Source organism: Vollenhovia emeryi, unplaced genomic scaffold (genome assembly GCF_000949405.1).
Source record: "Vollenhovia emeryi isolate VEMERY1.0 unplaced genomic scaffold, V.emery_V1.0 DF939261.1, whole genome shotgun sequence".
Lineage (NCBI taxonomy): Eukaryota > Metazoa > Arthropoda > Insecta > Hymenoptera > Formicidae > Vollenhovia > Vollenhovia emeryi.
Genome location: NW_011967105.1, coordinates 229,017 through 240,395, shown reverse-complemented (window position 1 = coordinate 240,395; position 11,379 = coordinate 229,017). Strand labels below are relative to the sequence as shown.

The 11,379-nt window shown below is 47.9% G+C and overlaps 1 protein-coding gene across 6 annotated transcripts in view; it reads right to left on the bottom strand.

Annotated features, from left to right (window-relative positions):
* LOC105559653 (formin-binding protein 1-like) overlaps positions 1-10,915 on the bottom strand; it is a 50,926-nt gene extending 40,011 nt beyond the window's left edge. For all 6 annotated transcript variants that reach the window (XM_012008121.1, XM_012008122.1, XM_012008124.1 and 3 more), the window contains exon 1: positions 10,654-10,915. In XM_012008121.1, coding sequence (XP_011863511.1) covers positions 10,654-10,677 — 24 coding nt within the window. In that variant the 5' untranslated portion in view covers positions 10,678-10,915. The remainder of the gene's footprint in view (positions 1-10,653) is intronic.
* Positions 10,916-11,379: the final 464 nt, after the last annotated feature.

The window sequence follows — 11,379 nt, the reverse complement described above, 5'->3', positions numbered from 1 at the left end:
CCCTTTTGCGGTGATAAATCACCGTCCGACGTACGGTTACGGGACGGAACGGCGCTGCTTGCTCGCCTAATCTCCATTAGGAAATTTCGCGGAGCGCGTTTCCGTTAGGTCGATTATGCGTTTCAGCGAAAAATGATGAATAACCATCCTTAGCTCGCGGAGGTCGCGCCGTCGACTTGCGTGCGCCGCGGTGATTTCACGATTTGACACAATCCTGAAACGATTTCCGGATAGCCTTCCGTGCGGCGTTCCTCTCCGTCCCTTTTTGTCGACGGAAAACGGGGAAAACGGCGGAAAAGCCAATTAGCGGCGAATATGGAACGCCGGAGTGCGTGGAGCGCGGCGAACGGAGAGAACAATTCCGACTCCCGTAATAACGAGCGCGGCGCATACTTGCAGCTGCGGAGGGCACGCAGTCTCGAGGTCTGCCTCGGTACTTTCGGGAGAAAGTGCATCTCTATAATAGAACAACGTAAAATAACGACTTCCTTGGAAATAAATGGCGGAAGGAGATCAAGTTCGAGTAATAATCGAGAAAAGCTCTCTGTCGACGTTCATTTGCACACAAAGGGGGGAAAAAATTCGCGCGCAGCGCGAATTGGCCCCGCGCGTCGCCGCGCTCTCTTCCGGTTCACCTACGCGCGATCCCTTCCCTCCTCCCTCGAGGGATCGCGGGATTATCGTGGAGGGGAAAACGGCCCCGTTGCCGGCGGGAGGAGAAAAGTTGTGAAGGTTACGAGGAAACGCCGCGTTCACTTTCTCCGGCCGCGAAATCGGAAATCGCCGCGCGCGTGTTGCTTCCGAAATCGCGATACCCGCGTACGCGGATGAGGTAAGCGCACGTGATTGTATCACCTCCGTTTCTGTCCCGACCCTCCTCCCCCCCCCGTCTTCGCGCTATCGATTTCACGGTGCCTGGGTGCGTTGTGGGGACCGAATTAATTCGTCAGGGTCAGTGCTGGCCGCCAGGTTAGGAGGTGAATCGGACAATCGATTCAGTTCAGGCGAGTTTGTCTTCGTGATTTGACGGGATGCTCGTTTCCTCGACGACAGTCTTCCCGGGAAGAAAGTATTCCGCGAGAAGCAAGAAGAGAGAGAGAGAGAGAGAGAAAGAGGGAACGAGGCTCCAGCCGATGCTTGGTGCCGTGAATAATTTTTATTTCGAGATACGAAGCTTACGTCCATTTCTGTCGATGGACAGTGATGGACAGAACGGTCGCAACACTTCTTTTTAATGAGCTTAGAAACGCGCACTTTTAGATTCAGGGTCACATTCCGAGACATTTTCTCCAAGGAAAATTTTACTCGAGAAATAGCTCGGAAACGCTCAAAATAGTTTCGGAATGGCCGTCGAGTAAAATATTCCTCGGAGTAGAAGACTTTGGAACGTAACCCTGAATTTAAATGCACGTTCCTAAGCTCATTAAAAAAAAGCGTTGCAACCTTCTGTTCATCACTATGCATCGTTAATGGCTGCGTTCAGCAGAAAAAGCTGCTTTGTAACTGTTGTAAAATTCATGAATATGATCGGTGTATGCTTTCAAATTCACTCAAAACTAAGAGAATACGTCAATCAGATTCACGAATTTTACAACAGTTGCAAAGCAGCCTCTTCTGTAAATATCTTACTAATTGTAAGAAAGTAGATTTCTAGGTGTCGTAACAAAAATTTATGGCTAGTTTGTGTATCTGTTAGAAAATTGTAGCCTACAAAATTTGTAGCAGCAACATTCTAGTAATACTTTCTGAAAGGTTTAGGTTTCGTGACTAAATATTCATCATTCGCATTGGATAAAAATGAATTTTGGTACCAGCTAGAACAATCTTTGTAAGAAATATAACTGTTTATGTACCGCAATCAAACGCAGGACCTGTCGCACACAAAAATTGCATAGCTACGCATGCATAGCGTAAGAATCGTCTAAACCAATGAGCGTCGAGCATTGAACCGCCACATTGATTTACGTAACATGCTCATTGGTCTAGACGGTCTTATGTTACGCATATGCGGTTATGCAATTTTGTATGCGACAGCCCTTAAACCTAATCTACCATGTGCTCTCTGAGTCTAGAAGCAATCTATTTTGTAATCAATAAATACGTTAAAAAAATTTGTATAATTGATAAATTGTATATTATACATTTTACGATCGTACATTGTCGACAGATTTTTTAAGCGTTTTGATTTGTTTCTATAAAATAGAATGCTCCGAGATGCAGAAAGCACACTGTAGATTAGACTTTATAACAGATAAACGCCGGATTTTCTTTCTAACATTCGCTAACAGTTGAGGTAGAAAGTCTGTTTCTGTCATTTAAGTTGATTAAATACGAAACATATGCGATTTCGCAGTACTGGCTATTCATTTATATACTGCAGTTATTTTTTCGTGCCTAGAAAATGGTTGCTGCAGTTGCAAGATCACTTTTTTTTTTAGTGCTATAACTTTAATCCCCGCGGTTTAACTTTCTTTCTAACTTTTTCTAGTTGTAAAAATCGGTAAAAGGTCAAGAGTAAGGACCTGAGCAGAATGGCTGTCTTGTACTCTTAAGACGATGTTTTGTGTTTTAAATCTTTGTCTTGAAGTAACGCACAATAACTGTCTTGTGACTTAAGAAAACAAGACAGCTATTCTGTTCAGGCCCTACCGAAATCAAAGTCGATCTACGCAGAAATCGACATTCTCGATACCGATCGATCCGCGGCACTCGACACTCCGGTAACAATGTTCGCTGATGTGTTTAAGCCGATAGCCCGGATCTCTATTGAGCTCGATTAGCGGCGCAATTTCCGTTATCAATTGGTAAAATTGACACGCGGTCCAAGGTATGCACGTATCGCGTATCAGTCATCATCGATGTGTGTCGTACACCTTGTGAATCACGATACAAGTCGCGTCCCGTGTTTAACCGCTAGCTGCCGCCTGCTCGCGAGCACATGTACAGGACGGGGCGTGCCTCGTCGCGCGTCTTCACAAAGGAAGAAAGAAAGCGAGAAGAATCCGCCGCGGCGACGAACAAAGGGAGAAGGAAAGATTCATTACGCGCGCGTTACGCTATCGAATAAATGTAAATGCATTGTTAAGTGTATTTGCACAATGTATTAAACGAGTGTGATACATTATTGCGATTTTTAAATTTACTCTTTCTACGGCGAAAAAAGGAGCTCCCGTTATGCCCGAGATATAAAAGATAAATCACAAAACGTGTAATTAGCTGAGGCTTTCGCGTTAACGGCAGGAGAAATAAAATCAATTCTGGCCTGAAAAAGAAAGACAGAAAAAAAACAGGCGCTTGTCGGACAAAAGTCGTAATGATTAAAAATTGTGAGACTGTTATATCGTCCCTCTTGTGCCGAAACCATGAATGCACGAATCTTTGCGAAACGGTAAAACGGTTAAATTTACGTTTCCGAGGAAAAAACTGGAGCCCAGTAGTCGGCGTTCTCCAGTTTTTACCCCAGACTTAAATTTAACTATTTTACCACGAGACGTTAATCGAAGAAAGATTCGCTACGTTCCAGATTCTCGCGCCAGTAGCCCACACGGAGGGAATATTCTCTTGCAAAACTTACCCTGAAAATCATGTAATCGTGGGACAACGTGGCATTTTGAAGAACTTTATGAGTACTTTGAAACTTTACCACACATTGCACTAGTAAAATCGTGGGGCAACACGGCATTTCGACGAATTTCATGCGAGTTTTTTTAAATTTTCCTAGTAATTATACTCAGCATACGTTTTACTAGTAAAGTGCACAGCATACATACAGCAACAGTAAAATGTATGGTAAAAATTCTTCGAAATGCCGTGCTGTCCCACGATGAGAAAATTCTCTCCGTGCAGAAATTTCCGGGTACCTTTGCCGAGACAGGCGTATGAGGGATAAACCGTCGAGGGCATTGTAGCGTACAGATTTGCGGCATTACTGGGCATTACTAGGCATTTTTGGGGCATTATAAAGATAAAATAAGATGAAATAAGATAATAAGATAAAGTAATGCCCACTGGGCATTGGTGTACAAGATTTTGGTCAGCGGTTTTCCCCTCGCAGGCGTATCTACGGGCGACCGAGGGATCGAGGGGAGAAAGATGTATAAATTATTAGCGAATTCGGTTGCTTGCACTAGTGCGCGCTCGGTGCGCACTAAGGCTTGTTTACAGCCAATTCTTATATTCGAGGATCGTCTTAACCTTTGGTGGGCCGGCATTTTTCCATTGAAATTTGTAATTTTTAAACAGAAAATTTATGCACATACGTAATCTACATGTTCCGCAAAGTTTTCAAGTTTGCTCCGGGCCACTGTAGCGGCCACTCCGGCCCTCTAAAGGTTAAATGTCTCTTGAAATATCTCGTAACCGGCAAAATGATCCGCGTAGCGTCCATGCGGATCATTTTTTGGCTAAACACTCCTTGAATATGTATTTAAGACAAAGTTAAATTTAAACCTTTCCCGACCATTCCCTACGTTGACAATGACCCATGAGTCTACTAAAATTTATGTTTCGCGAACATACATGTACGAGGTAACTTTTATATACGTTCTTGTTCGTTTGTACTCGCACCTCTTGTCCATCTTCATAAATTACTTGATAAGGATCTGATACTAAGGTCGAAACGTCGTACCATTGTAACGTTTAACTAATTATATTGCCAGTTGGATCAACAAGAAGTCTCGTTTTCATTTTTATCCATCATTGGTGACTTAAAGTATGCTCTCTTCTTTTTCGACCAAGTCAAGTATAAAAATTCACTATGAACAGGCCTTAATGTGCACTGAGTGCGCAACCGAGTTCGCTATATGAAACTACAAACGAAATGATTTTTGCTACAGACAACCACAATCCAAATGCTACAGTTTCCCCTATTTAAAAATGATCTTTCGTAAAGTCGGGTGCCGCACCCTCAGAAAGGACTTCTGTTACTCAGATAAAAAATATTCTTGACGCATTTCTACTTCTCAGAACCTCATTTAGTATAAAAAGAAGACGATAACAAAATAAAATCAATAATTCTTATTCTCCTCTATCGAATTAAAAAAGATTAACTTACTATATTGAGACAAAAGTAACTTACATAAATGTAAGTTTATATATTCTTGCGTTTATAATAAATTTTCCCTCCATCTTGGCACCACGATATTCGAAAGACGATACGTACTATCACTTTATTCTAGATTTTAGAATTTTTCATTCAAGATTCAAATATTCCTTTCTCTATAATAAATATGATTGGCGATATATCGATCCTATTTTATGATACACTCAAGTGTAACAGCATTCCGGAAATTTGTTCTGCGGGTGCGGGTTCACATAGCTAGGGGAGAGGACGAAGAGGAAACGGATTTGACACACGAACGACGGAGACGAGTTCGGCAGACGGTCGGTTGTACCGTGCTCCGTAACGGGGATAAATAACGAGGGATTATGGCGCGCGGAATGCGCGACTGAATTATTAATAGAGGGACGCGCGGGGACGTCATCGGCTAAGCGCGAATCGATTTTATGCGCGCGGAACGCGAACACGCGCGAGAATTCTTCTGGGAAGATGAGCGCTCGTCGGCGCGTCTCCTGATCCCGTTTAGGGCTTTTAAAGGTCGATCGCGCGATTCCCGTCCTCCTCGCGTCGCCGTTCACGGAAATCCGCGACGTCGCGAGAAGCGTCGCGGATCTCTCGGTTTCTTCTTCTCGCGATTTCAAGTCAATCGCGTCCCGTTTCTCTACAACGTATTTTTTCACACGCGTTTAGTTTTACATCCGTCGCGACGGTAATCTTAAAAAAAAAGGAGTGAACCGCTCGAAACTTTTTATTGCGGTGCATATCCATATTCTACGTCCGCAGCGCAGACTATTTGAAATACAGAATGTATCTCCGTCTCTCCATCTCTCTTCTTCTCTCGCGAGTCGGCCGCAAAACCGACGTTGTCGCCGTCGTGACCGTCGAGGATTTCACGGGAAAGGAAGCAAAAGAACGTACGCTCCTTCACGGCCCGGGAGGAGGAGGAGGAGGAGGAGGAGGAGGAGGAGGAGGAGGAGGAGGAGGAGCGCGACGTTGGCGAGGGGGGCAGGAAAGGTGCGCGCAGAAGGAACACCGCGGGGGTAGGGGCGGAAGGAGGAGGACAGGGGAAACCGCGGGGGGACACGGGGAACGTTGCCCGCGGCTAGCAACCGAAAAGGCAAAACTCCCGGCGAGCGCGAACTGGTTTTCGGGGATATCGCGGTTACAGGTCGTCGTCGTCGTCATCGTCGCCGGCGAAAACAACGACGGAGAAACGGCGACAACGGCAGGTAACTCGGGGAGGGAGGGGGGGGGGGCGCGGGGGAGAAGAGGAGAAAAAAATACTCTTCCCCGAAAAAGACGTATCTCGTTAAGGAGATTTCGTCAGCGGAAAATCTCGATTGTACGGTCACGAACGAGATCCGCAACGAGTTTCTTTAACTCTCGGATACCAGAGGATCTTTTTCAGGTCTCGCGGCGTAAGAAAAGAAAGAAAGAAACGTCGGCATGTACGTTATTAACTGTGAATGACAGAAAAGAGAGGTCCAGGCAGTGCGCGTGAAGAAAAGAATGTTTTCTTGCGCATTCCTTAATCTTAATCCCCCTGGCCAAGGTCGTAGGGTAAGGTATTTGTACGTCAGCGCCTCGGACTGTGGTAGACTGCGTCGAAGCACAGTGAACCTAAGTTCTTTCTCTCCGTCAATTTTGACGGAAAACTCCGCTAAATCTCCTCGACTTTTACTCCGAGTTAGCTTTTCCGTTGAAAAACATTTACAGATACATATCCTTGCTGGAGTTCCTTCAGTAACAGAAACCCTCAGAAAGGGGTTTTTTTAATTCTCAATAATTGGAACACTATTGCAACAGCATGTTCCTGAAACCAAATCAAGTAAAAAAAATCCCGTACTACTTTTCCCTCCGACAAACAGCTGTCGAGATATCATAAGCTGAACATTGAAAAAGTTCTAAGTTTTCTCTTCAATATCTCATCAAGTATTAGGCAAATAAAAAAATGTTTCGGACAAAAGTTGTTCATATTAATTAGTAGAATAAGATAGTATAATAAATAATAGGGGGTTCCATTTAAAAAAAATTGAAGGTGACCTTCACGTGACCTTCAAATGACTATCCAAGGTCAAGTCAATGGCACCACCTTATGTCCCCCTTCGAACCAAACAACTTTTGTTTGAAACGTTCTTCCGTATCTTCCATATTTTCGGAGATATTTGCGTGGATCATAAAAAATGTGACACCCTGTAGATTCTTGCATTCACAATAAATTTTTCCTCCATCTTACGACGCACGAAGTTGGCACCTCGATATTCGACGATGCATACTATCATTTTATTCTAGTCTATAACAAATATGACTGGCGCTATATCGATCCTATTTTATGATACATTCAAGTGTAATAGCATTTGGATCCGGAAATCTTTTCTGTGAGTGTCGGAAGAGAATAGATGACTACTCCGCATTGAAGTTATTATCACACTGCATAATCCAAGTGTGTAATTTTTACACGCGCGAGCGTGCGAATCGCAAGGTCTTTTCTACGGGTTTACACGCGTGTTATTTTTACGAGTTTACGCACCTAAGTGTGTAAAAATTACACACTTGAATTTGGAGCGTAGGAAAAAAGAAACGGGCCTTCGCGGGATACACCACACTATTTTATAGTGGCGGATCTGCGTGTGGAGCCACAGATACGACACCGTTTACCACTAATGGAACTTGACGAATCGATTCGTAAGACGTAAAAATCTCGTTTTAAAAAGAACACGACTTAGCATTGTCCATCACCGAGGCACTGATATACTTTATCCCACGACCCGAGCTGCAGAGAGAATGGAAGCACGTACACGAGGGAATTATTCACTGATAAGGCAAGACGAAGCGAACAGGCTCGAACAGACAGAGCAGCTCGCTCGCGAGAGACGCGGAAGATGGACGAGAGGATGCTAACTGTTAACCGAGGAAGTTGCGCACCGAAAAAAAAATCACTCATTCTCCGCAAAGAAGACAAAAAGAAGCGCTCGATTGTACGGCCGTCCGATCACAATGAGCTCGCCTACGACGAATCGGAAGGCTCGATAGACGGACAGATACGTAGATGATGCGATTAATGAGTAGCTCGGTGCGGAAGGGCGGCATTTATCGAGAGGGGGGAAAAAAAACTCGACATTGTGAAGTCGTGAAGTTGCGGGGTCGCGCGAGGCGAGATGAAGATCTCGACCGGCGGGCAGCCGCCGGATAAACCGATGGATAAGTGACACACAGAGGGTGGAAACTAGTACACTTCAATAAGCTCGTCGGTACGATTAAATTATCAGTTTAAATTATCAGTCGCGCGAGAAAGGTGGCAAGTCGAGAAATATGGGTCTTCCCGCAATCTGTAGATTTGCGGCATTACTGGGCATTACTGGGCAATTTTTGGGCATTAGTTGGCGCATTATAAAGATAAAATCAGATAAAACAGGATAAATAAGATAAAATAAGGTCATAAGATAAAGTAATGCCCGCTGGGCATTAGTGGGCATTGGTGTGCAAGATTTTGGTCAGCGGTTTCCCCCTCGAACGAGGATATAAAAATTTCTACAAATTTCTATTTCACGTCGATGTTTTGTAGCACAGTGTACATTGATTATGAATTTAATAACGCGACACTTCCGGCTCCGGCGTAAAATCGCGTTAAAAAATCGACGCGTGGCGGGAGAAAATATTACAATATATAAAAATTCACGAAATGTGTATTATCGAATGTAGGATCCTCTCTAAATTATTGAAAAATACCAATATCTGTCCATCTAAACTGGCGCGTCATTAGACGTGATGACTAGCCGCATTAACGAACCTGTTAACCGAGCGAAACCGAGGCGCGCGAGAGATTTCCGCGACTCCAGCTTCCCGGGATGATCGCGCGGCGGTCACGTGAACGCCTAAAGATAAGAAATCGCCCGTTTAACAAACACGAATGCTTAACGGATGAGATAATACCGCGGCCGGGAGGCTGTCAAGGCGACTCCCGCGTCTTGGCGACCGACGACAGGCCGATATAGGAGGGCGATTGACGATCGAGATAAGGGGAAAAATCTGGTAGCCCGACGCGGGTTTAATTCGACGTGACGGAGAAGAAGCCGAACGGAGGCTTCGCGCGAGGATCAGCTGCGGATGAATCACGTTACTCCGCCGGAGATACTTGAGGAGCTGCATTCATTTCGTAGACGAGATAAGAACTGACGCATCCTCAGGGACAAACGAGAGGATGAGGGAGAGTACTGGCAGTCCTGAATATCTTATCGAGCGGGCGCGTGTCCGAAACCGCCGCGACATGTGCAGGGACGCAGGATAGACAAGAGGCGGGGTAAGCGATTATCGAAAGAGAGATAAGAATCTGGGCTCGAAACGGCTCATAGCAGCCCGGGCTCGCCGAGAGAGGGCCTGGGCAGAAAGATCGTCGCAACTGTTTACGATTTACGTCGTAAGACGTAAAGCGGGGGAGCACGCGCCTTTTCCTTATGCATTTGCTTGCGGACAAATGTCTTTATGCAAAGAATTGGAGTGCGTCGCCTCGCGGTGCAACGGATGCGACGCAAGCCCGAATCGGACTAGCAATCGCTAACTCGAGTTGGACTGGGATTGGCGATTAACAATTGCCTTCTAGCCAATGAGAGCCGATCAGAGCGCCGCTGTGCTCTCATTGGCTAAAGGACTAATCGCCAATCGCCAATTCCAATTCAATCCGAGTCAACGATTGCTAGTCTGACTCGGTCTACACGTCCGCGACTCTGTCGACTCTCGGACACCGACTCGAGTCTTGCAACCAACGGTCACGACAATCTTTCCGCTCAAGCCCAGACGCGTCGCGAGAACGTCGGCGAGGTGACGTGTAATTTTCCTCGAGGGGGAAAAAGAAAAAGAAGGAAAGAAACTCGCGGCCGCCGAGGCACGTCGCTGGCTGGCGGAGTATTCGCGCTCGCGAGAACGCGACGGTCTCCCCGAGCTCCGAGTCCCGCAGGTCCGTATACGTCACTTGCAGCTGAATAGAACGGCGAGGAGGGAAAAAACGCGCGCGCGCGCAACGACGGCGTTGTTTACGGGCGACGAGGGCGCAGGAGGGAATTTCGCGAGAGGATGAATGGGACGGGCGGCCATCGGCGTGAAAACGGGTCTGGTCCATCGGGTCGCAGGTATGCGGGGCTGCCTCGCGTGAAACGTGACGCGCGGCACACGAACGGCTACCTGAGGCGTTACGGGACGTTGCCGTCCGGGAGCGAGCGAGCCGAGGGCGACCATCGCTCGGTCCGCGTTTCCCCGCCGCGAGACGTGCCCGGCCGCATAAACACGGGGGAATGGCAGCTGGACGGGCGCACGAACGGGACGGGACGGGAGACGTGAGTGCGAATACGCGAGACGGACCGTCGACGGGACGTCGCGCGCGCGTGGAACACGGCGGGCCCATTTTCGGCGCGGCCGCCGATTCCCCCCCCGAGGGGGAATCGTCCCGCAAGGTGGAAGCGGATCGGGAGACGTGAACGGGGAGCGCCCGCGGCGGCGGAGCGGCGCGGGAGAGGAGCGACAAGGACGAACGTACGAGCGAGGCGAGAGTAAAAGAGAAAAAGAGGGTGGTAGAGCGAGAAATAGAGAAAGAGACTCACCCAGAGCTCCGTGCCCCAGCTCATGTTTGCTGGGCCGGGTAAACCAGCGGGCGCGACGGCGAATAATTATCCTCGCGACACTTCACATGTAGCGGCGACGTGCGTGTCTCGTGCGCGCGCGCGCGCGCTTCTCCTCCTCCTCGCCTCACTTCGCGCACACCTCGCGGCGAACACACTGTTGTATCGCACTCACTGCGCGCACCGCGACGACGACGTCGACGACGGCGACGACGACGACGACGACGAACGACCGAGGGCGGGCGGGGGGGGGAGAAAAAGAAAAGAGCCGAGTCCCCCCGGGAAACGCACGGCGAAACGCGCGTCAGAGATCGGCCCGCCACGCGCGCACACGGTCACACGAACATGTCCAACATGTCGCCCTCGTAACCACCGACTGCCCGCCCGCCTTGCCTGCCTACCTCCGTCGCTACCGCCGCCGTCGGAACTGACCGCGCCGCGCCGCCGAAAACCGCCCTGGAATTCCGCGCCCGTCGCGCGCCCTGCCGGGCGGCGGCTCGTACCGGGCGGCGCACGCGCGGGGCGCCGCGCGGCGGCGCGCGCGGAATTCGAATCGCCGGTCAAAGAGCGCGTCAGTGGCCGCTTTCCTTTTACACTCAAGTGATACTGAGTCACTCAGTTATGTGAGTATTTTATACTCATATAACGTCATTAATGTGAGTCTATTAAACTCACTAAAGCGCGCGGTCTTGATCGTGTGCGAAAACT